Below are 27,439 nucleotides of genomic sequence, written 5' to 3'. Positions count from 1 at the left end.
ATTTAGCTAAATCTGATTTAAATATTGTCATTAATCTCTAAGGAGTGAGGTAACACCTAAATGGACAAGAAGATAGGGAAATGATGACACTGAGCTGATTTGCTGTGGTAGTTTGCTCCCTGCCATAGGCTGTACCCCTGGGAGGTGCAGAAGATTGCCCTTCTTCTAAGGGGAGCTCTCAGTGCTGCCATGAGGCAGTCTGCTCCCCTCTCATCAGGGCAAACTGCTGGTGGCTGTGGTAGGCAGGAGGAAAGGCTCTTGTTAGGCCACCCAGAAATACCAAACGCTGCAGAGCTGAAAGGCTTCCTGGGTGGAAAGAACTTGAGGTGACTTCAAGATGTTGAAATTTAGAAAGTATTTGTAGGAGGGGCTGCCTGCTAGCCTTCACCTGAGTAAAACAGTACTGCCTAAATTGCAACAGAAAACTAGACCCAGGGAGCAGATGTGTGTGACAAAACACACAGTGAGATCTTTCTGGATGATAAATAAATGCATTTTGTGCACCTGGCTGTCCATTTGAAGGCATACTAGAGACTGAATAGTCTGCCTATTACATCTGTGAGTGTTTTCCACTGACTTCTCTGGTCTTTGTGTGAGAACCTGTAGGCTGAGTTTTCTCTGGCTGATTACAGCATGTTTTATAAATGTTTTCATTACAAGTTTGGCTGTGTCCAGCTCTGAGTTGACACTGCATGAGAAACACTTCCTGGAGGAGAAGCAGCAGATGGTGTTGATTTTTGAACAGGCTGCTTGCTTCCAATTTAGAAAAGAACAGTTTGGCTGGAAGGGACCTTCAAGGATCATCTAGGTCAGCTGCCTGACCACTTCAAGGCTAAACAAAAGCTGAGGGGGCTTTCTGACTGACTCTTGAATACTGCCAGGCATAGGGCACGAACTACCTCTCTAGGAAGCATATTCCAGTATTTGACCACCTGCACAGTAAAGATTTTTTTCCTCATACTCAGTCTGTCCTTCCCCTGGCACAGCTTTGTGCCATTCCTGTGTGTCCTGCCCTCTGTTCCCAGGGAGCAGAGACCGACACCTCCCTCTGGGCTGCCTCCCCTCAGGGAGCTGCCGGGAGCAGTGAGGCTGCTTCTCAGACAGCCCCAGGGCCCTCAGCCTCTCCTCATAGGGTGTCTCCCAGCCCTTTTACTAGCTTCCTCTGGACTCTTTCAAGTGCCTTAATGTGCTTTTTATACTGTGGAGCCCTGAACTGTGTGCGGCTCATCCCAAATTGTGGGTGTGATTCTGATGTAAAAATGGTGGGTGCTAGCATGTGAATTAGAGATAGCAACTACAGGACTGTAGCCTTTGACTACCTGAGATGATCCTGAAATTACAGTTCTGATCGAAACTTCATGAACTTGCAGCCTTCAAAACAGAATTTCTATGCTACTTTTTGATATGAATTTGTAGTATGATGTCCTGTATGTTGATACTACTTGTATTAGGCATAGGGACAAACTGGCTTGAAAGCTTACTGCAGTTAGGAGGCTCTCTTCGCTGAAAAGGTTTGTCTAAAGGGAAAAGCAGGTGACTGCTATATGGTTACAGCAGTGGGTGACAGGTGGCTTCGTTTTGCTTGTAAAATACTGGCGGGGGGGAGGGGGGGTCTGGTGGGCTGCAGAAGTCTGAATCTTTGCTGCCACCTGCTGGCAATCCAGTTTTTTCAAATCCTTAGTACAAAGGCTGGCTGTACGTTTGCTTAAATAACATGACAGGATAGTAAAACAGGAAGACAAAATACGGTTTTAGTGAGAATTCCGTGTTGTAGTCTAAATGTACTGTCGATCTACATACGAAGAGGTGGAGGACTGATGTCCTGGAGTAGCTGAATAGGTACCTCAGAGAGGACAGATACCATTTCTGTTAGTATGTGTGGTCAGAAAAATATGAGGGCAGTATTTTAGACTGTATACACTTATTTTGTCTGATTGTGTGTTAATGCTTTCTTTGTGCGTGTGTAATTAAACAAGAAGGAAAGGTACAAGGCCAGCCACAAGGTCTCCTGCTTTGACTAGGAATACAGGCTTTTTCTCCCCTGCCTCCTGAAAACTGTCAGAAATGGCAACTAGCAAAGAAAAAACAGAAACCAGCCCCAGATTTTGAAAAAGCGCTTGGAAACCTGTGTAGTCTACAGCTCATTTTTCTGTACTGAAGGTTTTCCTATAATCTATACATGTTATTTTAAAAGTTTTTATTTTTTTTACAAAAAAAACTTATGATACAGAATTAAATCTTAAAAATTAGCTTTTATTGATTCTTTTTTTAACCCAAATCCTGTTTTTCAAAGTAAGTAGCCCTTATAAGTCAGTGTGTAGGATATTTTTATGAGGAGAGTAGTGATATCTTCTTATAGTAGTTATCTGTATATTCAACTAAAATAGAAGGAAGTTGCATGTGCTTTTTATAAAAAAAAAAAAAAGTGAAGTATGAATTGAGCCACAGTAAAGCCAGCATGTTATGTTACTGAGGAGACTATCATGAGGTACTTGAATTTTAGTCCTGCTATTCTGTTCCTGTTAAAGGAGAAATAATCCAATCCTATATTAGGTCATTTTTGTTTGGAATTCTAATAGTAGGATCAAGAATATGTAACCATGACCTTTGGCTTCAGGAAGAAAGGAGGAGATGAAGAGGGAAGTTAAAATTAAACATGGATGTAATAGCTGACTAAAAGAATTGAGTTTGTATTAAAGTCACCAGTATAAAAATGTTCCTTTTTTGACTGTGACTGAGTTTGAGATTTGATTAAGATGGGGGAAAGGTCAACTTGACTAAAAAAAGCACCATGCCATACCTTTTCTTCCTTATTAACATACTGCAGAACCCAAAGCAAGGAGGAAGAAGCATTTGAATGCTTCTAAGTTACTAGAATCTCTTCCTTTTACTTATTGCTGCTTTCTTTATAAAATAAATTACTTGTGTATAAGTATTTACAAACTTGAAATATTCAAACACTATAGTGACTAGTCATGACAAATTAAATACATAGCAGGGGAGAAAAATCTGACACTCAGCAGCATTTTATTGAAAAAATGAAATATTTCAATGAACTCCTAAATGTAATAGTTTGTCTTCAGTATTTTTTGTCTAGGGAGAAGCCATGAAAAATATTACTGTAAAAACAGGATTTACATTAAGATGCATGAGTAGATGTTGCAATGTACAGTGTTCATTATTAAATTAAAAAGGCACTTGCTATCCTATTTGCCAAATGACTATTTGAAACAAAACTCACGTCTTCAGAGAAAGGAAAAGTGGCAATACCAAGAGCGGTTAAACATGTCCACAGAATACATTCATATTTAAAAAAAGACAATAGCAACATTATAAGCTACTACCTTAAACAGATTCTTCTATGGCATAATTCAAATCTTGAAAGTCAGTGAAACAAAGTTCAAAGTCCTTGATTTATTTTTTGATTAAAAAAAAAAAAAACACAAAACAAACAAAACAACAAAAACCTCAAAGCCAAACAACAAGAGAAGCTCTTCAATCTTAATCCTGGTACCACCACCAGTGCTACAGTAATGTGCTGAAGGGCAGGAACACTCCAATTCAATAAACCTATCCTGCTGCTAATTCTTGATTTTAATCTCTTAGCAACTGACTAAACAATAATACAAACCCAAAGCAGATTAACTGTTTGTCTTTCAACTAGACAATCCCTCATTGTGTTTCTGCATTGCAGAGTGGTTTGAGTGCATATTCAGCCATAGGCTGAGTGCCACATTCAAAAGTGTTTGGAAAGAGACAAGAAAAACATAAGGAAATAGAAAATGGGTAGACAGAAGCAATACAGTCCATGTTTCTGGTCAACTCCAATGTTGGACTAGGAAGAAGGTAGTTGGTGTATCAAAAGAGGGACACAGTTCATTTGCAGAAACATTGAATGCCTCCACCAAAACAAAAATGCTTTTATCTCCCCACAGTTTAACAGAGTTCATATATGCAGTCACATGTGCCCATGAACTCAAACTATTTTCATCTGTCTTGTCATGAATGTAACTGGCTTTGTTTTCCTTATGGTGTCTTCCATATTCACAGCTTCAGTGTACATGTATTTTTCATCTTATCTACTGCCTCCAGTACCATTTAGAGTTCATCCTAGTGACAGGAAAATAAATAGTTATTTTAATAGTACCAATAAGTCTTCAAGACTTTCTACCCCACTTGCAATGTTTTTTCTTTGATTTTAAGTACTAACTTATCTCAGTTAGAAAAGTGTTTCTTAAGAAGAGTTGTTAATACTTCATAACTGCATATTATCTGCTGAGGTAAGATGTCAATCCCAATCTTGAACTAATCAGCCTCTGTCTTTGGGTGTTAAAAGGTTGGTAAATCTAGTCTAAGGATTGCACATACATTAAAGACTGTTGAGATGCACTGTGTTTTCATACAAAAGGGGTGTTGTCTGTGAAACATGAAATCTATAAATTCATCGAAGTCCTGACAACTGATGTATCAGAATACTGCTGTTGTAATATCTGTAGATATGGAAAACTGAAGAGTAACCAAAATAAGCTGAAGTAAAATGTATCTGGTGCTGTCAGAAGAGATAGCATTTAATACCCCACAGAAAATGAGCAAAGGCTAATGTTTTAAAGGGCTATTCTTTAAAATAATGTCTCTTTAAAAATCCCCAGAATAAGTATTCTTACCTTATTTCTAGATTTTCTTTTTCCTTTATCTTCAATTGCTTCTACTTTTTCATTCAAAATGTCAGCAATACCTTTTGCATCTCTGCTGTCTATATATTCCCCAAGAACACTTTTCTTTAAAAAACAAACAAACAAAAAACAATTACAATGTTGTCAAATATTACTCATGCTTCATACAGAATAGAATATGCGCTTGCTTTCATTTAAAATTCCAGAAGAATGCAGGGAGGCAGGCAATGACTTTTGCAGCTTGATAGACATTTTGCCTGTTTCAACAATGCTAATTCTTTTCTCTTACAATCCACTTTTTGCTGCTACATTTTTACAAATGTACAAGTATTGTCTTGGTCATTAAACTTAACGAAATACAAAATAGTTGGTTAGAGTTTTCTTGCATTCATTCAGCTAGCTACGTGATGTTGACAGCCATTAAAGTTTGTGACCTTGCTCTATATTCAATAAATCTGTCAGTGTGGGTTCACTGCTTGGGAGATCTGAAAAGCCCCTACTCTTAACACAGAAAAGTCTCTCAGAATTTGATGAGATTGTGTGAGGAAGGATTTCTAATACTTTAATACTCATTTAAAAGATTGAGCTTAAAAAAAGCACAGGTGAACTGGTTTAACTACAAGGATGTATTGAATAGTATTCTAGACTAAAATTAAAAAAGATGATTGCAGCATTCTTGAAATTTAATAGCAGTCAATTGCTTTTACAGGAATAAAGGCAGTTTCCCAGAAGTGTCTGAACATTTCAATTTTAAAATCTAATACTACTAATAGGAGTATTAATAGGAACTGGTGGTCTGATTAATTTTTAATTGAAGTGGTTTGTGAAGGTTTGAGGCAGAATGCAACTAAATATTTTATACCAGTTTTCTATCTTGAAATAGTCTAATTCAAAATTATAATGAAATACTAATGATTACTTAGAAAGTATTCCTCCTTAACCAAAATTACGTTGTCCACATTTTGTTTTAAGAGAGACTTTGCCTGCTTTGGGAGTTGGTGATTAAAAAAATTGTATCATTTGAGACTCCTAAAAAATTAAACCCTGGTTCTGGTTAAGTTTACATCTTCATTGCTATTCAATTAATTTACAATATATTTTTACAGTAACAGAGTGTTGTTGTATTATTTGCCTAGTGTTTTAAGTGTTACTGAAATCAATTATAATTGTATCTCTTGACATCTAAGTAATGTACTTTAATATGTTATAGAAAGTTTCTTACATTTAGTTTCACATTAAACTTACCTCCTACCAGTAGCTACACAACATGGAACACTAAGGAAACGCTTTTTACCTTCATTCCTTGGTAGGGGTAGAACTTAACAGTAGGGTAGGCTCTGATATCAGCACTTCGACAGGTCTGACCATATGCTTGACAGTCTACTTTTCCAGCTTTTACTTTTCCTTTAACAGCCTAAAATGAAATATGTTAATTAGAATCAAAGATCACATTTCCAGGGCTGACTGTAAGCAAAAAATATGAAATTTTAAAATGCAGCTTAAAGAGCAAAAAAGAAGTTGCTCAAATCTTTTAAAGAGTAGTCACTTGATTTGTTCTCACTGTTAACTCTTATAGCAGAAGCTACACCACATTCAGCAGAGCACTCTTACTTGAGTTTAGAGCAAAGCATGTAACAGTTAAAAGGTTATCCTATCACAGGCTGACATCTACCTCAAAGGGTGGCCTTTGTGTGTGCACCTGTCTACACAAGGTGCAATACCCCCTGGCAAGTGGGACCTAAAATCATAGACTTCTACTGAGAACATCTGAAAATATGATCAGTGAAGTTTTGAAGACTTTGTAAAACTAAACTAGACTTTTAGAAAATAAGAAACGTCTATAAAATGGCAATGGCAAGAAACATTTTTATACTATCACCATAAACACGAAGTGCTCTAATAAATTGCTACCTATATCAGAAAAACAAGAGGTGCCTACATTAAAAATACTGAAGGTGAATTAATGATTATGCCTCAAACTTAAAAACCACAGTGAAATGTATAACAAACCTAGAAAGCAACAGTTATATTTCATTTTTTAAATACCTGAGTCTTTTTTTCTGTAAATAGAAAAAGGTATATGACCTTTGGATGGTTGCTAAGAAATAACGTGCTGTGGAGTATTGTAACCAGTAGTAGTAGAAGAAAATACAGTTAAAAACCTACCCTTGCAAGGATCTCAAATTCAGGAGCAAAATTTTGGCAAGGTCCGCACCAAGGAGCGTAAAAATCAATGACCCAGTGATCTTTCCCATTCAGAACCTTTTCTGTGAAACTCTGAGGAGTCAGGTCTACAGACACTTGTGGTAAATATCTGAGGAAAGGGAGAGTAACAGTCATAATCAATTCAGTGCTTAAAACATATTCAATTTCCACTTAAGGACAATAGAACTTTCTGAAATTAAGTGTACTAGTGATCTAGAAATCCTTACTTTATTTTTTCTATTATTAAGGAGTCACCTTTCAGATGTGGTAGATAAGATAATACAATCTTCATGAAATTGGTAGACAATAATGGTATTTCTCCCCACTTTTAAAAGCTTAATTTAAAAAAGGTGGAAACGTTAATATCTTAAATAAGGCAATACATATACATCAGTGTTTCAAATGCTTGATTTATATACAATTTGGATATTGATTTCTCCTAGCAAGAAAACTATATGCACAGCTTGTGAACAAAAATTTCATGCTGTAACTTACCCTAATGCCCAGCCTCTCAGTGAATACGAATCTCTATGCCATCCATTGTAGCTACTATAAAAAGATTAAAAAGAAAAAAATCCAGTCAAACAGTAGTTTGAATTGTCTCTGGAGTACAGATGATGAAACAATGAACCTAGAAGCATATGCTTCAGAATGTATTTTTGCCTTGTTTCAAACCTGAGAAAGACTCAATGCATTTCAAAGATACAGAATTAAGGACCAGAAGAACTAGAATGAAGAAAGGAAAAGGAAGAAAGTTATGTGTCAGGAAATAAGAAATTTGGTTTGAAGCACATGAACTTTGGTAGCTGGAAGTATTTTGAATGAAGGATCTTTGGTAATAACTCCCAGATAAAATTGCAGACACTAAGAAACATAAAAATCAAATAGAAGTATCTTAATGTGTTTTCTAATTGATACCCCTTCATTAAAATACTACTATTACTAATTAGGCACATTATCCTCAATTTGTGGGTAGAAAAGTTAGGCAAACTAGTAACTTTGAAATGCCAAGAAAAAAATTAGGAAGTCATGATTCATATCTACTAATTTGCAACTTCATAACAGTATTTTTCAATATACAGATACTAGTGACGATCTGACCTGATAGTATTAGGTGAGTTTTATTTTAAGAGACAAATATCCATATTTTGCTGGAAAAAAACAACCTTACCATTAGGAACTTGGTAATAGTCATGTACACCAACTTAATTGTTTTCAACAGAGAAAAGAAATATGCTTTTAAAAGAAGCTTTTTCTAGCAGAATCAAATAAAAGCAATCCAGTGATGAGAGCTACTGAAGGCCTGCTATTAGGCACTAAGATAATACAATTTATTATCTACCAGCATTTAATCAGCTTTCTAATTTGTAAGAGAATGAAGCGATATCTACTATTTCAGACTTTTATGTATCTTTAAATATGCATATGCCTCCTGAAATCCCTGTATATTCAAACAGTACTGTGAAATGAAGGGGACAGGCTCTTTGGTTTTGGCCAGATTTCATTTCCCATAGAATTTTTTTTTACACATTAGTGACTAATGTTTCCACACCAATCATACAATGAATGGAATAGCTAGATATATGAAGACAATTTTTGCAATGGAACTGAGACTGTTGCCAGTGAGGATGATCAGATGGCTATATCACACTGTTCTTTGAAGTTGCAATCAATTAGGCCTAATAACGTTTTTGTTATGTGATTTATATCATCTACTTTAACAGGCTACTGAACTTAAAAATCTGGCCTGCAAAAAGAAATAAAAATCAAGGTTCCTGGGAGTTTCATTTCAACTTACTGAAACAGAAGAGCAAATTAAAATGGTATGTTTGAAGTACTGAAGTCAATAACATCTAGGACACCAAACAATGTCATAGGATCCTATTTTAATACCTTTTTAATAGCTTTGAACCTTTTCCATACAACAGAATATGCAAATACATTTTGTAACACAGCATCTAAAATGAAGTTAACTACTTACTAATATTGATGAGTAGTCTTTGATTTTTGAGGAAAGAGTCTTATTTCAGGATATCCCTGGACACTTTGTTGGTGACAGAAAGAATAGTATTTTTGACAGTCCACACTACCTACACTGATTAATCCATTTAACATCTAAAAAAACCAAAAAAACAACAGTCAAACACGCTAGTCAATAATACTACAATTTCAGTAGTACTTCAGAATTTGTGCCTTAATCACTTGAATGTAAAGCTGGGGAGAAAAACCAACAACTCAAGGCTCTCATGAGACTTTCTTCCCTGTAAATGTATCAGTGGTATCCAATGGGAGCCAGCTATCCAGGTGCATTCCCAGCATTCACATAACGTTTTAGTATGAACTGTACAGACATGGTTAATGGCACTTGTCTTACATTAAAGGTACGTACAAGCATGGCTATTTAGTTTGACTACCATCTTACCATGTTTTATATCACATGCTCAGCAACTATGACAGATCCTGGTACAGTGTAGATGAGCTATCGCTTTCACAGTTTGTGTCTGTTTTGAACATGCTGGATTTGTTGCAAAGGCCTGAACCACGTGGCATGGGCAAGGAAGCTGATGATTACTATATGCTATAGAACTAACAATACTTCCCAGACATTTGACCAGAACATAGGTAGAATCCTGGACAAAATTCCTAGTCCAAGTGAGTTTTAATGTCTGAAAGTTATGGACTAGTTTCATGTTTTAACCAAAGTTTCTAGTTCAAGTTCCTGAAGCATACCTAGGAAAACCCAGATGGTTGTCAGTGATTGTGGTATTTGCAAATATTACTTTTGCAAATAGGAGAACGCTGTAATGACCTAGCAAAACAGAAACATCCTCTCTCAGTACCAACAACTGGGTAGTTAAGTGTATGGAATTCATTTAACAGTCATCCTTACAGCATATGGAATTTAACATTTATTTACTTTCAATGAAGGAAAAATAATCTCCAGAAAAAAATCTTCTAAGAAATAATTAGGTAGGTAAGATTGAATTCCTTTAACCTAAAATTCAAATCAGAGATTTCACAAAGGTTTAAGTGCTATCTTAAAAGTGATTAATGATCATGAAGACTAACTGTGGATAAAGTGCCAAATTATTTCAACTAGTTCTTATCCTATCTATGGGCAAAGCTTTAATTTTTCATATTTTATTTTAAAGCAATGAAGGGTTGCTATTTCTGCGAAGTATTAAACATTAAGTAACTTTTCTCACGACTTCGAAAACTCACTTGTATCAACAGGAAAAACTGGCTTACGATATTAACGTATTAAGAAACAAAAGGAAAACTTTGTCTGGAACAGTATAAAACTGTTAGGTAGGAATTCCCTATTTTATCCATCATATTAATCACCAGACTTTCTCAGTGACAAGTTTAAGCAATTGTTCAGTCTCAGTAACTGCATAAACAGGACACAAACAGAAAATGATCTGAATGTCACTTACCCTGGCCATTTTTTTCCATTCTGGCATTAAAGCTTGACAAGGTCCACACCATGGAGCATAGAAATCAACCATCCAGATTTCCTCTCGTTTTCTTCTATCAACTAATTCAACAAAAGTCTCTGGTGTTAGGGAGATCACTGATGGATTCCTAAGGTCCTAAATCAAAGACAGTTTATGGACGTGTACCTTGCAATAATATCCTGTAAACCTGTACCTACTGTCATCACATACAGACTGTACAAAATTCTGAGAACACCTATCTGCTTGATTTTGTGGTAGGGAAGACTCCATACCACTGAAAGGCATGCACACATCAGATGTCACATGCCTGATTTGATAGGAAAAATGTATAGGAACAAAAACAAACCCTAAAAGACTGCAGAAGGGAGTTTTGTCTTCCTCTTCTGTATAAAGGGAGGCAAAATGTATGAAACTCACCTCACCTGGCAAGAACAGGGATTATGAGATTCAGCCACGCATTTTAGACTGGGATGCAGAAGAATGCATATGGTGCATTAGGTGCCTTCGAGTATCAACTGAAAGAGACTGATTTCTACCTGTTCCTGCACAAGCGCTCTTGCACCTGCTTTTTTTTTTTTTTAATAAGCTGTCTGAAAAGAATGAACAGTCTCTTTGAAGAGGGAAAAACAGCTCATAGTTCTAGCAGTTGAGAGAACCTGCATGCTAGAGGAAAGATGGGTACAAGAACTCTGGCAGCAAGAATGCTGAGTATCAATGACTTGCAGTTCTGTGAGTTAAAAAAGTTGGAGGAACAGATAAAGTATAGAGGGCAGCAAGTTAATTGACAAAAAAAAAAATCCTCCTAATTCAAGTTGTGTGAGATTTTCACCTTAATAATATAGAACAGATAAATAAATTAAAATATGAAGTACTGTGCTGTAGAAATCATTACTATTATTCTGTAAATTGGAAAGGATCTTAAGACATTTGCTAATGACATCAAAGGAATAGGCTGTCGGAGTAGGGAAATAAATCTGCTAAGTGTCAAGTCCCAGCCTGATAGTTGCTGCATCACTTCTTGCCCAACATGTTTTTTCTACTCCTTGTCTTACTAGTCTAATTAAAATAAGTCTTAGAACCTTCCAACTAAAGAGGTAGTGATATATATTGCAAATACAGCACAACTGCAACAAGGATTGTAACTTACATACCTCTATAAACTCCAAGATCTGTTCAGCGGAGTGATGTCCTTCATATTCATGAACATCAGACTGATTGAACACAACTGTTGTTGGATAAGCTCGAATATTATGCTAACAAAACAGACAAGGAGAAATTGCAAGGAATTAGTAGGCATCCCGTACTTTCCTTTAACTGCCATTGATATTGGTGGCTCACAGCTGCTACTTTATCCTTTCTGTGCAGTACAACTGCTTAAATATACATGCAGGTGGGAGTTTGTAACAAACCAGTTCAGAAAAAAAATTGCCAATTTTATTTAGAGAGTATAGTCTGTCCTGAAGTTAAAAAACAGCCAGTAATTCATTTGCTGTATTCTACAATACAGAAATTAACCCACAGGCCTTATAAGCCTTTAATTTTTAAGACTATCTTTAGGGCTCAGGTGGAAACACTTGTACCATATGAAGAACCATATTGTCTGCTATTGAACACAGATGCTCCCATCGTTTGAAATCATCAGTGTACAAGCACATCTACATGTAAAACACAACTTTAAAGTTGTTCCTTTTTTTTTTTTTTTTACCTAGTTTTCATGTATTTTAAGACATTCACATTTTTAATATAGATACAATATTCTAACATACGCTCTTATAAACAATAAAACACACAGATGCACATTTGGCAGGAAATCTGCCAAACTGTATTTTCTGGAAATCAAGAAAAGCAATATTATTAATTTTAACCCTGCTAAATTAATTGAAGCAAAAGCTAAGCAAATTTAAAAATGGAAAATTGGGCAGGATTTTAATAATCTATTTCTCATTCCATTACTATATTTTTGAATTAGCATAAGCTGATAAGTAATAAACTTTTTTACTTCAAAACTGATCCTGCACTTAAGCCCCACAAAAGAAAAATCAGTCATTTAGGGTGAACTAAAAGAGGAGTCTTTGCAGACACCTTTAAAAAACACTGTATCAATATAAACCTTGTATTTTTTTTTACATGCTCTACTATTCCCTCTTCACACATGAAGAACAAAATTAGTGCATGTATGCATTTACAGAAAAAAAAAAAAAAACAGCTTTCTGGATCTGCTTTTATTTTTTTTTTTATTAAAGATAAAAAGAGGAGTTACTAAATTCTAATGGTTTCCTGAGTATTCCAATAACACTACCAAATCAGACCAAAATTTGACCTTTATTTTTGCATTTAGGTATTATCTGTAGCAACTGTAGAGTTTTTTTGCTTTGGAAAAAAATCTTGATACAAATGCCCTGTTGGGGTTACTGCCCTTAAAAAAAAAAAAAAAAAAAAAGTATGGAAAACAAGCATTGTCTGTTCTCACCAATATATATAAACCATTTGATAGGATTTCCCCCCAACCCAGTTTAAAATTCCTACAGCTTACCATGTTGCAAAGCCCTTCATGGACAGTACAGTCTAGCGTTCCAAATTTAAGCTGACCATAAAGATGTTTTGATGCTTTTCTCAGCTCTGGTAACAAAGCTCGACAAGGAGGACACCACTAGAAAACAAAATGCAAATAAACACAATTGGTTTGCCCTGCAGTTGGCTCTCAGGAGAATGTAAGCTGTTTGAAATGAATAATATGCTGCTTTGACAACAGACTCCACTAAATAAAAAGCCCACACAATCTAGGAACTAGTGCTGCCAAGGAATGAGGAATTACAGTACTGTCTCATGATGTCGAAGGATGCTTTCAAAATACTAATAGCATTTTGTTACATATTTACATAACAGATTTTAGAAAAGGGGAAATGTAGATATTAAATATTTACTGGTGCAAAGAAATCCACAAGCCATGGCTCCTTCTCTTTGCCAGGAAAGTTCTGAGGTCCCAGTGTGATAACATGAGAGTTGACACTTTCTTTGGCAAATGCAACGATGTCATATAAGATCTTCTTTCCTTCAAAGAACAATGGAGAAAGGAAACTTTATTTTTCCCTACGAAAGATCTCTTTAAAATATTATGTTGTTATAAATACTGGAAGAGATCTAGAAATGCTGTATGTATACAACTCCTGTCTTCTTTGTAGGGGTGGAAACTGCAGGTATGTAAGGTTTTTCCCTGACAACACTCATTAGATGCATGGAATCATCAAACATCGTCAAACAATTTTCCCCTCTCTTCTTCAATATTACATTTTGACTGAGATTTCTTGCAAGCTGTTCCTAGTAGCTGAGACTGAAAAATCAGAACCTCATCATGCATAACTGCCTTTTGCTGCATTCTGGATGAAGCTACACTGATTGTTGAAACAGAACTGTAGCAACTGGTGTTGTTCTCGTACCATCACTTTTCAATCCTTTCAGAGGTATGCAGTAACATAGTTCCAACCTTTCATGGAACCAAACTACTACTCTGCAAATGAATGTAAGTGGCAGCATCTCAGTATAGACTTTCTTGGATGGGAATCAGTTAAGTAAGGAATTCATTTCAGTGCAGTGACACAAAATCAAATCCAAGTTTATCATGTGGACAGCACTGTATATCTGGCACGTTAAGCCTCTGTGACGGGTGTGCCTTGCAGCATTTTTTGGCTGTCCTACCCAAAGCATAAGCTGTCTTGATCAGCTTCAGAGATATCTTTCATATGTAAGGATGTAGATTACTGAAATAGACAAGACAGTAAATGCAAAGTACATCTCTTAGCATATGGTGATCCCTTACTGGGGTGGTGGTGGAGGGGGGGAACCAAAAAAAAAAAAAACACAAATGATAGGTCTGTGCAAGGCTACAATAAGGTCACAGAAAAAAGAGCAAATACTAGGACTACAGAACTGTTCCTTTGGAAAAACAAATGCAGTGTGCCAAAGATGGTGTCATCTTGAAGTGATTATGTAAAGATTTAAGTTTGCCAAAGTTTCCCTTACCATGATGAATTTCATAATCTTCAATTCCTTTTCCTTTGAAGACTGCTAGACATGGCTGATAGACATATAGTTTGTTGCAGATGGTTGGTGAGGAAAGACAGTCAAACTTGCCAACCTATTTAACAGACAGCACCATTAAGGCATACAACTTTAAATAGACCAAGATATTCTGGAGGGCAGTAAAAGTTAGCCTTTATATTGTGAATTTATCCTAAGTATGGACAAGTAGTAGCCTTTTTTTTTTTTTAAACAAATATCAGAGGTCTTAAGACAAACATATCTTTGATGTTTGAGGAAAACTACCACCACAGCGATATTAGGTTGTTCTGCTACTTTTAAATTTAAAGGACAAAACAAGGAATAAAACCTAAAAATATATTTTTCCCTCTCCAAGTAAAACAGCAAAAAAGTAGAAAGACCTGAAATAAATGACTTTAGAATTCTTCTAGTCAATGCTACATTTTTTGAAATCCGTATCTCGTATAGTAACACAACCCATATATGCTTACTACAAAGTTTGAACTTGGTTTCTCTTTATTTTCAAAATAATTATATATTTTTTTAAATTAAAATGGTTTCACATATATCAATTTTACACTACAGTGTTAAATTTTGATTGTTAACTGAAGAGAATCTGTAGTGACAACATTTGCTACAAGAGAGATGATTTAAAATAGAATCTTTCTTAACTACTTTTAAATCATTGACACATTATTTAGTATGTAAAACTTCACTGCTTGCTTAATTTTAAAAGCATTACTACACATCTATCACAGTATGGCATATCTCTTTGATACCTGAGGTGGCAATAACTAATAATGATAACAACATGATGATTTGTGCTCTGAATGCAAAGGAAAGTTTAAAGTAGGTAAGCAAGCATTCTTACCTGAATATGTTCATCTTTAAGTAAAAATTTAAGTTTCTTAAATTCCTGTACACTTGATTTGTCATTTTCCCCAAACTGGAAGAAAATTAGCCATCTGTGATGAGCTAGACGGTCCTTTAAATAAGGTGGGAAAAAACACCATTATTTCCTACTTATACCAGTTTATAAATTCCTTTTATGTTTTAGAATGACAAGTGTCCAATTATTCACTTGTTCTTTAAGCGATGTCCTCCTCTTCAGTAAATTCTTTCATATAGTCCTTTCACTAAAATTCCTTCAGTGCATCTTAAGTGAACAGTCCAAGAAGTCTGAAACCAAGCTGGCTACATGCTATTCTCTACACTTTGTTTCCATTGCATTTCCTATTGGATGTCAAGCTGCCACTATTACAAGTGTCAAAAGAGCCTTCCTTTCCTTCCCCTCCCACTCCTACAAAACAGGACAAAGTTGATTGAAAAAAAATAACAACTAGAAAGTTACTGTTGCAGAGTGAGTTCCTACTAAATATCTATCTACAAATAAAAATATGTACACCCTTCTGCCCCCACTTTTATTGTGCTAAACTACACAAGTAGTAACTAGTAATAACTAATCTTGGCTAGAGGGGAGAAAAAATATCATTTTCAGCAACAGCAATAGTATGTTGTCATACCAAAAGCATTTGAAAAATTTAAAACTAATAGTTGATAAAAGATTTTCATAAGACATGGTAACTTTTTTTTTTTTTTTTTTTTTAAATTTACCTCTAATGATGCTGCAGAAATAATTTCAAAGTCAGGCAGATGCTTCATTACTTCCTGATATATTTCTCTGGCATCCAAGGAGTTAAGAAACTAGAAAGGAAAGTTAACTTTGTTTAAGAAACCATGAATATCATCCTGATTATTGATGATTAGTACTCAGAACATCAGGGAATTTATTTTGTTTTGTTCTTTTCCATTAACTGAAGGATACAGTTCATGTTATTTGATCAGCTTTTTTCATTTTTACATATAATTTGACAACAGCACTCAGACTACTGCTTTTCAGATTGTTTTCCCACATCATTAAACTCAAGATACCATATTTTGGGTGCTGAAAGTCCTCAAATTCAAATTTCAAACCAAATTTTACGATCAAATTTACAAGATTTCAAGTCTATTTTTACAGCCTTCCCTGATTGCATTGTACAGATCTTTAAGTTTCAGTAATTTGTAAAATTTAGGAATTTGTATCTGTCAGTAATTCCAGAGGTGTGGTAAGGTACAATATTGTTGCCCAGAGAAGTTGTGGATTCTCCGTGCCTGGAAGTGTTCAATGTCAGGTTGGATGGGGCTTTGGGCAACAGGAACTAGCGTTCATGACAGGGGGATTGGAACGGGACAGTCTTTAAGGTCCCTCCCAACCCCAACCATTCTGTGATTCTATGATAAAAGTTGAAAATGGGTAGGTTGCAAATCTAATTTCCTCCTATTAAGACTAAAGGTAGTGACAACAGAGGAACAAGCCATACTTTAAACTGAGAAATGTCTCCTATCACTTAAGGAAGTTAAGATTACCATACAAATGTAGGAGGAGGTTACAGTATTTGAATAGAGCCAAACAGCATAAGCCATACTGACAGACAATGTAGGCGTACTTTTATCACATATGTCAGTACTCTGTTTGGAGAAGCATTTCTTAAAGCTGTGATATGTGCGGCATATTCTTTCTGGAGTAAAAATTGGGGGCATATGGGAAATCTAAGCTTGTCCAGGATAGCTGGATAGCAGTTTCTGGACTAGGCTCTTGGGTCTGTCACAAAGCCCCCTGGATTTCCACAGCTACTCAGTGAGGCTCCTGAAGAGATGGTTCAGCAGAGTTACAGGCTGCTGCTAGTGCACTGTGTTCTTGTTCACTCTCCCAGCATACCAGCAAGCTGGGGACTACCACCAGGGATCACTGCCTTAGAAACCAAGAGAGATACATACCAGGATACACAAGCTTAGAAGACAAAAAAAAAAAAACACAACTAAAAACATATTTTCAGTTGTATATAATCAATCTGGTAATTATTTATACATTCCTTTGTCATCACCTTATCTTATCTAAATACAGAACTGTTTAGAAACAACTCGTACCAAAACACCTCCTTTCTCTTTGTTATTTATGGTGGCTCCAGGTGGAAAGTATGCTGTAGTACTAGATGAGATATCTAAATTATCACAAAGCTCACCCTGAGTGCCACAGTCCATCCAGCCTACATTAACAAGGCCTTCCTGTAATAAAACAAAACAAAAACGAAACACAACAAGACAACACAAAAATGAAGAATGGTATTTTTCAACGTCAGGTTCAGAAATGCTTTTAAAAATCCCAATACAACCAATTATGTACAACATTTTGAAAATGGAAGGAGACAACTGTCATTCATCACTTAATATTAATTCATTCATATTTTATATATATTAATATTTAAAAATAATGTAATTCCAACAGCTACTTAGTCAAAATATTTCGCTGTTCTGAAAATTAATGGGTGAAGTCATAGTTCCACTAAACTCAGTAAGAATTTAGCAATTCATGCTTTCAACCATGTTATTTTGTTTTAAATATAACAGGTGAAAAGTAAAGCACTGCTTACCAACATGCCAGCAAGCTTAAGACGTGTTTGGTAACTCAAGCAATCTGCAAAATAGAAGTGATTCACTTACAAACATAAGACTTCAAATTATTAATCCACTAAACATACTTTTGTTTAGAATTACCCCTTTCCTCCCAGTAAAGGTAACCGCTTTAACAGACATACTACCTAGCTAGTCACGCAACATTTTAGTGACTAAATTTTAACATCTAATAGTCATCACAATTGTATACTGTAAGTTAAAACATAGTGTGAACATTCTCTTGCCTCGTGAACAAACAATTCTCATTTTAAGTTATATTAAATTTTTATTTGCTATACTAAGACTCACCTTAAATTCTTGTATGACTCAATGTTTAAAAAACCACACCACATATATACATGCTGTCTTATAAGGAGATTTCAATTAATTCCCTGTGATTACAATAAATTAGTGTAATAAATATTAAATGCTCTAATTACCCATCCAGACCTAGTTTGAATAGTTAGCTTCTGATGCAGACTTTTCTGAAAAAAGATACGTCAACCTCACTGTAACTAGACCAAAGTTGAAAACCTAATTTCAAAAGGATTACAACTTGAAATCAAGCTATTTACAAATGTACATCTAACACTAACTCTGATTGTTCAATTCCCAGAACAAAAGTCTCTTCATAAGACTGGGAAATCTTTATTTGTTAAAGGTGTAGCAAATTTACTTAGCTCTATCAGCTAACCAAGGCAATTTTCTCCTACTGTATCCAATACTGATCCCAAGAAAGTCCATGACAAAACAAATACTGAAAATAATGCAAATCTACACTCTGTTGTGACATTGGTAAGAGATGATTACTATGTCCCATCCTAACTTACAATTTGTTTTATATATGTTAGATAGTATCTTTCTGTGTAAGCAGTGATCTATGTTGAAAAAGCTTTCAAATTAAGTCATGCTTGTATCCTTTCACAAACATGCTGAAGAAGTAGCAAATGAGTCTGGTAACCAATGGCTTATTAAAAACAAGAAGTCCAGCAACTTCAACATTGTTTATTATTAGAAGCAATGTAAGCATTGCACACAGACTGCTATCAGATGTGATGTCAAATCACAGAACAGATTTTTAATGGTAACACTAAGAAGATACTCAGCTAATTTTGGGGTATTGGTGGTTTAAAGTGAGATACATCCTTTCTTCTGGATGCCCCAATCCTGGAGGTGTTCAAGACGAGGCTGGATGAACGAGGCCCTGGGCAACTTGGTCTAGTGTGTGGCATCCCTGCCCATGGCAGGGGGGTTGAAACTGGGTGATCTTTGATGTCCTGTGCAACCCAAGCCATTCTATGATACAATAGGATTCTACTCAGGTACCATGACAAGCTGCTACGTGCCTATATGCAGTATCTGTCATTTGAGCTTGTGCTGGAAACTGAAGTCAGAGATACTTCTTTTTGACCTGTTCCCTTCCCTTAGGGGTTGTATTTGAGTGCTGTTCTAATGACTCACATGACATTAGAGAAACACAATACCATAATCTTTCTATTAATGTCCCTTTTGTCAAACTGCCCATAGAATGGAGCATAAGTGACCCACAGTCCACATACTGTGGCTTCTAAGATTTTGAACAAATTTACTCTTTGTTATAAGTGAAAGGGATTATGCCATTGTCTACAAAAACACATTTTCGTTTCCCCCCTGCTCATTTTATTTGACTAGTATTTGACATACTTACCCCCACGTTCAGCACAGAAGGTGATCAACCAACCGAGGCCAGAAGCAAATGAGGTTTCAATGGCATTAACAAAGTTTCCTAAAAATAAATCAATTTGCATAAGTTTGTGACTGGGCTTGGTATAATTCAACGTGACTGAAACGAAGTTCTACATAACAAACTAAAATAAATAGTATTTTTAACCTCAAATGTAACACTTAGCAACAGTGGACAGATTTGATTTCATACGTATCTTCTGACATCTTTTATAAAAGCATATAAAAGCAATTTCAAGAATAGCACCCCAAGTAAAAATACATGAACATTACCTGCCCATAACTCTGTGACTGTGCTTGTAACATATTGCATAGCAAAGTTCTTTAAGCTTTCTTTTGACCTGTCTCCATAGTATTTCACAGGTTGCTATAGAAGACAAAGAATAAAGTTAATAGAATTTAAATATACACACACGCCAGTGTTCTTCATAACAGTACTTATGCAATTGCTACACCCCCTTCTCTCCCTGAGACCTTAGCTCTGTTTTTAACCTCCTATATTGGAATGCCTGAAATTTAACCTTTATTTAAATTTCGTAATGTGATTTCTTTCCAAGTCAAGCAACGGAAGATAATTAAGTCTTAAAAATACCAGCTCCCAGTGATGGTATCTTTATTTAAATAAAAATTAAAATGGCTCGCATCAGTCCATTTGCATATACGTACAATCTCTGCACCTAACCTGACAAATTTTATCATTGTCAAAGTGTACCTAACTATTCAAGTCTTTGTACACCACTCCCAGAATTACTACTCAACAAGCAGTTACACTGCATGACGTACATAATTCCTCCTAGCATGGAGGAAGTCTTGTGGAAGCAATTTCCAAATATCTTTAGGTAAACAGTCATATTTGTTGAACTCAAACCAGAGACCGTTCTTTGTATTTTACAAGTCCATTGCAATAGTATAACTGAAACCGTTCAAGTGCTTAGACTCACTGCTTTATTAATGCACCACTGCTGACAGTATCTTCCCAAATCAGAAGTTTACTGCTGCACAGTAAAATGCATTTTAGAAAGAAAATTAGAAGTTTATGGATGAATAGCAAAATGATTAATAAACAAACAGGAAAAAAAAAAAGCAGTGTATAAACCAGTTACTGAATTTAGCTGTATAAATTAGTTTATGCAAGGTAAAGGTAGAGAAAAAGTAATTTCTTATAGAGAAGTTAAACAAACAAAAACCTTTATATAGATACACAATTGAACAAGTATTAAAGGAACACTCTTCCAGATTTTAGTCATTCTAAAAAATGCTTAAAGTTTTATCGCTTACCATTCCAGTTTTGAAAACATACAGACTTGGATAACTGTTAATCCCTTTAATTCGACAAAGCATTCTATTATCTCCACAGTTGACAGCTCCAATGCGTATTACTCCATCCATTTCTTTAGCAAACTCCCTCCACTAGGAAAAAAAAAAAAAGGGGAAGGGAAAATGGATAATTTCCTATGAAGAAATACTGAACAATCAGCATATGTTCTCTTCCTGGAACCTTGAGTGATTGTCTTTGGTTTTGACTTCTGTTTAAAAATCTGGTTTGTTAAAATTTAAGTTGAGGAACTGAATTTTAAGAGTTGCTTGTTTGTTATACATACCGTAGGTGCTAAATCATGGCAGTGGGAACACCGAGGAGAATAAAAATTCACAAACCACAACTCTCCAGAGTTAACAGCAGCATCTAGATCAAGAGAAGAAAATCACATGTAAGTGATGCACACCTACAATGTAGATATACCTCAAATGTACATTTTTACTATACTGTTTTCCTTGAAAGCCAAATTAAGTATTTCCTTATGTTAGACACAAGTTAGTAACAGTAACTGAAATTGGATAAAGATTGCACTTAATTCATTCACAAGTACTTGCTGCTGTAGACAAACAAACAAAAATCATACTTTGGCACCCTGACTTTCAACACGTGTTCTATTAAAAATAATTAATCTTTACAGATTAACCTGACTGAGATGTTTGATAGCGTAAGTTCAGTTACCTTAACAACAAAACACAAGTGCTAAAACAATGTTACACGACAGTACTTTCCATTTCCTGATAATCACTTCTTTTCAGTATTCCACCAGGAAATGTTTTTAGGTAGAATCCCTGCCTAACTGGTAGAAAACACAACTTAATCAATATAGTTACTAGAAAAATCATGGGAAACGATGCAGTACTCTCACAAATTAAAGAAAACAACGGCAACAAAATATACACATCCACATTATCAGCTTGAATTACATATCTTTCAGCCTCTGTATTTTTGGACATAGTTTTTACAGTGAGTTTTAGAGGTTATATTTGTCTATATTAAAATATTCCTTAATTTTCTTGCTTGTGAGGATACATAAGGAAAACAATATTCTGAAAAAAAAAATGAATAGAAATAAAACAGAAAAGTAATTCTATCAAGCACATTTTTAGACAAGACACCAGGAAGGTGTGATGAAAGATAATGAGAAACTAAATAAGTCAAATAAGTTCCTCTTACAGATCTCACAAACCAAACCAAACTGTTTATTGATAGAACTATTTGCTCACTAGCATTTGCCAGGAAGTGTTAGGGGTTTTTTGGTTCTCTCTTATGAAGATGATTTCCTGACAATTTTTTTTTTTTTAAAGATATATAATAGAAGTTTATAGATATACAGCTAAGAATGTAAACATTTTTACTTTGGATTGTCAAACTAAGCTATCTATTTAAAGCTTACCAAATTCTCCTCGATCCAATGTTATAATTTCAGGATCATCATCATAAATACCTATCAAAAAGTAAACAACTCCTTTTAATTTCAACATTTTTAAAAAGAAGAAGCAAACCATAATTTTATTCACAACACAGGAAACAGAAAGCAGTACACAAGTGAAAACAGCAGGCTGGCAGAGAGAGGTTTTTATAACTAAGCCATATTTATTTAGTAATATGTAACCTAAGTCTAATCCCGTATGAGATGTCTTGTCTTCACGCTACAAAAGCCATCAGCAGAACAGAAGAGTTCTTTTGGTATTTTAGTAGACCAATTACTGAGTGTGCAAGAAAATTGAACTACCACTTCCTATCAACAACAGGCTTCTAGGAGATAGTCATGGTGTTACAGCAAGCCTATTAGGAATAGTATCAACTAGTTGCCAGATTATAATTCAAGAAGCTCCAGCTATCAGTAAGAGCACTATATGTAATGTCTGGAAGCTTGAATGTCTTCTCTGAGCCTCTGGTTATCTAAACTGTTTACAACAAAAAGGTGTTTAAGCCACAACCTTTTTCACTAATAGAGTGTGCAAACAGTGGAATAAAGTGCACAAAATAAAGAACAGCAGTTTTCCTAAAAAGCTACATAGTTCTACCTAGAGCATCACTGCAACTGGTATACTACTTCAAGTACTCAAGAAAGCCATTAACGAGATACCAAAAGTACTATACATTATATTATGCTACTATGACTACAGTTCTTTTACAGTACCTAACATGTTGAGATCCCATTTCACCTGAGGTATACAAGCATTAAATACAAATAAATGACAAGAAATTACTTTCCACGGTTGACAGGATAGTTTTTACGTTACTATCCATTCATATATAATGCAATACATTACGCTCACCCACGCACTTAAAAAAAATTATAAATATTAAGTCTGTATTTATACATACACTTATATATATGTGGATGTATTCTTGTATATATACTACTCCAAATGACTGGTTAATAGACTTTCAAGGATACCGTTTCTCAATCAAGCAGTGCTGCCTAGAGTGATTTCCGTTTTTTTTTTTTGTGATAGTTGCCTCTAATTTAATCAATTCCAAACTGCACAGACTTTTTTTTTAAGAGATGGGAACATATTACATCAACCTACACAAGGGAAAAAAAAAAAAAAAAAAACACTGAAAAAACTACTGGCTTTGACTATTTTGCCAGGGTGGAGGTTCATTTCACCTTTCTTTTTCACGTCAATCAAGCCATGTTCCTCAACTGCCTGTTTTAAACTTACTTCTGTCAAAGTGGCTCTGAAAATAGTTCATCCCCCCGTTTTCCCCACACCTATGAAAGCTCTGTTGAGATAAACATAAAATGATCTTGAGACAAGTTATTTAATTTATTATTCTATTATTTTTCTTCATTTTCTTCTACCTCTTTACTGATCTCTAACTGTGTAAGTGAATGTAAAAATGGGCTTGCCAGTGCAGAAATCTCCTCTCAAAATCCGCTTGAGAATGCAATTCCTATACCAAAAAGAATACCAATGAAACAGTAACATTGGAATTTTTTTTTTTTTAAAAAAAAAAAGCACCTAAGCACCTGACATAGAGTAAGAAGATAGGCAAGATAGGCAGCAGGAACAAAGGGCTAGGTAGATAGAGCATCATGTTGTTATTTTGTGGGTAGCCATTTACATGATAAATAAAAAATTGCCTCAGAATGAAAATGACAGCAACAGAACAGCCAAGCAAGAAGAAGTCTGGACAGGATACACCAGAAGTTTATAATAAGATTGATATAGATCTGAATATAGCATTTCCTTGTGACTGCCATAAACAAATCACAAACACACATCGTCACTTACCAAAATCATAACGATAGAAGTGCCAGCTTTCATAACGACCTCCTTGCTGCTGATCTTCAAGGCCTTTCTCTCCATATTTATCATACTTCTTCCGTAGATCTTCATCTTTAAGTACTTCGTAGGCTCTATTTATTTTCAAAAAATTTTCATGTGCATTTGGATCATTCTATTTAAGGAAAAACTATAATTAGTAAATAATAAACCGCATGGTAACGCTGAGAAAATAATCTTTGAAAATTTTTTGCCAGTTGCAGTGGAAGCTGACACTAGTGGTCTCCAAACAAACTACAGTAAAGTTTTCCTTTCCTAAAGCCCAATGCATATCCTTCTCATTTCTTCATTCTCACTAAGGTACCAACTGAAATACAAAGCAAACTGTTAGGAAGCTGTAACATTCTCCAGTGATGCCTCTTCTTTCAACTCTCCTAACTTTTGTTTGACCTCCTCTCCTTTCAGATTAAGTTTCCTGTGCAACTTCTATTCCCTTGAAAAGAATACACAATGTGTGTGTAGGAGAAGTGGGGGCATACATGCAAATTTAGCAGGATGCTTCTTCCAACAAGTAAAACACTGTCAGTGCATCTCCCAGCTGAAAATATTTTGTCCTTCTGAGCTCAGCTCAGTAGATTAAATGAGTTATACTGGTATACGAACTTGAAAAAAATACATTCCCTATTTTCTCTTATTACTTTGGATACTTGTATACTTGTATATAATGGACCTTGTTTTGCAAATGCAGAGGAATGAAAAAAAAAAACACAACACACACCAAAAATCCTTAAGAACGGAGACTTGCTATATCTCATGGCTTATAGGCTCCTTTACTTATCTGAAAAGCATTCTTAGTTCTAGGTATTCTGGGTTCTTAAGAATTAGAATAGTGAAAAATGTACTTGGAACTCCAGTTTGGGTCCTGAGCTGGTGCAGTGTAACAGTGGTGAACAAGATCTGTAGTGATCTCTCCCACCTTTTTTACTTCTGCTTACACATTTCATTCAAAAGGCACTTCCTTAAAGATACTTCATTCTTAAAAATACTTCACGTAGTTACATAGATGCACATGAAATGAATTGCTATTATGGAATTTGTGTAATGGCTTCATCGTCTCCGATCATCTTCAATGTTGCAAGCAATATGTTGAAAAATTGTTTGTTGTATTTCAGTAATATTGGCATACATCGAAGCTATAGAATCTGATCTGAAATATTAATATTTTGAACGTTTAACCCAGTGAAACCATAGCTTGCTGTTAATAGGTACAAACTGGCATTTCTAACTTGGTTGGGATCTGGCTTTCTCTTTGAGCTTTGTCATATTCATATCCATTGTAAAAACATCGTTTGTACTATGTGCAGGCAGGCCATGAGCCTACACAGCACATCAGTGTCCTGTGTGTCTCTGTGCAGGTGTAGCTGCACATAATACTTAGCACATAAGTGCCAAACACCATATTTCCCATGAACTTCTGATTAATTAAGGAAATCTTGAAAAAAAATTATGGCAATTAAGTTTTAAAAAATTATTTCTTTGTACTTTGGAAAATATGGTATCACACACTGAACCATTCCCAGTCATGTTTCTCTAGTCACCCTACAGCTCCTTTTTACCCTCCTTCATTAGGCCTTGGCAGTCCTAGAATTTCTGCTTTGTTCTGTTTGACACCTGGAGACTGATGTCTCAAGACAGGCTGGTGTTGTTTGCTCTTTGGTTGAGACTTCACAGTAGGGAAACGGTGATGTCCCCCAAGCTAAATAGAAAAAGATAAACTCATCAGTTTACCAACAAGGTAATATGGTACAGATACATGTTTTCTTGTATTTACAAAAATGCAACCAAGAAGTAAATGATACTGCATTTTTCCTTCAGCAATTTGACATGACCCAAATGTCAACAGAACCACGTATATTACCAGTCAACCCCTCATGGTCAGATCTTCTCTACAGAAAATCTGAGCTAAACCACATTGCCAGCTCTGTACATTACTTCACAAGAACAGAGAAACATTTTAGATAAAGTAAAAACACATCCTGTTTAAACATTAAGACCCCTTACCTCAACATCATTGACCTGTTAAAGATGAAACTTACCTGATTTTTATCAGGGTGTAACTTTAATGCCAGTTTTTTGAATGCTTGTCTTATTTCTCTACTGCTTGCTTCTTTGGATACTCCAAGTAAACTATAGTAGTCCTGATCAGTGCACACAAGAACTATTGCACATACTAAAACTAACAGTAAAAATCTCAAGTATCTGGTATGATCTCCTTTGGACAATACAAACTCCATCGTGAAGCTTCTGGAAAGTTTACAGGTTCTGATTTGAGCAGGCTTTGAGAAGAGTCTTTGGTAAATCCACTGATGTTTGGAGATGGGCTGTACTTATGACAGACCTCTTCAAAATCCTGGTTGTCCTACTTCACATCACAACTCTCACAAGAATTCCAATCTATAAAAAAGGGGGGAAAAACAAACAAGTATATACTTCAAGTAATTCAATATACACGAGTAAAGAGCTGCATCGCCAGGTTTTGCGGTCTGCACATGAAGTTTCCTGACGGCGAGCTACCTGCTTCCCGAAGGCCACTCAACTAACAGACCAGCCCTGCATTCAGCGCCTTGTTGACTCAGGCAACGAAGCAAAGCCTTAACCAGGCGGCCGGCCCAAGCGCGTCCTGCCTCCGGCCCGCTCCTCCATCGCACTTACTCGCAGCACCCCGGGGGGACGCTTCTCCCAGGGCCGGTGCTTTCAGCCTCTGGCAGACCGGCCGGGCGCGGGGGCCGCCGCAGGGCCGCGGCCGTGAGGTAACGGAGCGGCGAGGCCGGGAGGCGCCGGGGGCCGCCCGGGGCGGGGTCGCCGCCTGCTCCGCTCCGCTCCGCTCCCCGGCCGGGCCGTGCCCGCAGCGCGGCTCTCAGCGTGCGGCAGCGGCGGGCCGGGCGCGGAGCAGCATGGGGCGGCGGCGCCTTCTCCCCGTTGCCGGCGGAAGGGCGGCCCGCACCGGGATCCGGCTCGGGGCCGGAGCGGGCGGGGCGGCTCCGGGATGACGTGGCGGCCGCGCCCGCCCCAGGCGGGGCTCGGCTCCTCCCGGCCGCTCCCCGCGGCTCGGCCCGCCCAGCCCCAAGCGGGTTGGGGGGGGTGCTGCTGCCGCGCCCCTCAGCGGGACGGAAAAAAGCTCGAGATAAGGGCGGGCGGTCACCAGTTGTCCTTACGGGCACAGCACTGGCTTGAGGAAAATTAATTAATTAATTAATAACGGCAGAGCAGTGAGAGCTGAAAACAAACTGGAAA

At 36.3% G+C, this 27,439-nt stretch overlaps 2 protein-coding genes across 2 annotated transcripts in view; one reads left to right on the top strand and one right to left on the bottom strand.

Annotated features, from left to right (window-relative positions):
* Positions 1-3,010: 3,010 nt before the first annotated feature.
* Positions 3,011-27,184, bottom strand: DNAJC10 (DnaJ heat shock protein family (Hsp40) member C10). The gene is made up of 23 exons (XM_005016814.6): positions 26,858-27,184; positions 26,242-26,599; positions 24,155-24,320; positions 22,303-22,353; positions 21,193-21,275; positions 20,870-21,001; positions 19,865-19,958; positions 19,557-19,634; positions 17,848-17,891; positions 17,345-17,482; positions 15,989-16,078; positions 15,246-15,359; positions 14,357-14,471; positions 13,261-13,388; positions 12,870-12,986; positions 11,488-11,589; positions 10,316-10,471; positions 8,860-8,993; positions 7,374-7,427; positions 6,840-6,987; positions 5,968-6,087; positions 4,665-4,778; positions 3,011-4,110 (listed from the first exon to the last, which is right to left on the bottom strand). Exons 2-23 carry the CDS (start codon positions 26,437-26,439, stop codon positions 4,099-4,101), a joined length of 2,388 nt encoding a protein of 795 aa, XP_005016871.2. The 5' UTR covers positions 26,440-26,599; positions 26,858-27,184; the 3' UTR covers positions 3,011-4,098.
* Positions 21,204-27,439, top strand: part of PDE1A (phosphodiesterase 1A) — a 221,846-nt gene continuing 215,610 nt past the window's right edge. Inside the window, exon 1 of the mRNA XM_027461479.3 lies at positions 21,204-21,300. The gene's annotated coding sequence lies outside the window, so the exon portion shown is untranslated. The remainder of the gene's footprint in view (positions 21,301-27,439) is intronic.

The sequence above is a fragment of the Anas platyrhynchos genome, chromosome 7, assembly GCF_047663525.1.
Source record: "Anas platyrhynchos isolate ZD024472 breed Pekin duck chromosome 7, IASCAAS_PekinDuck_T2T, whole genome shotgun sequence".
Classification (NCBI taxonomy): Eukaryota; Metazoa; Chordata; class Aves; order Anseriformes; family Anatidae; genus Anas; species Anas platyrhynchos.
Note: the sequence above shows the minus strand (reverse complement) of the source record. Positions and strands in the feature narration are given on the sequence as shown.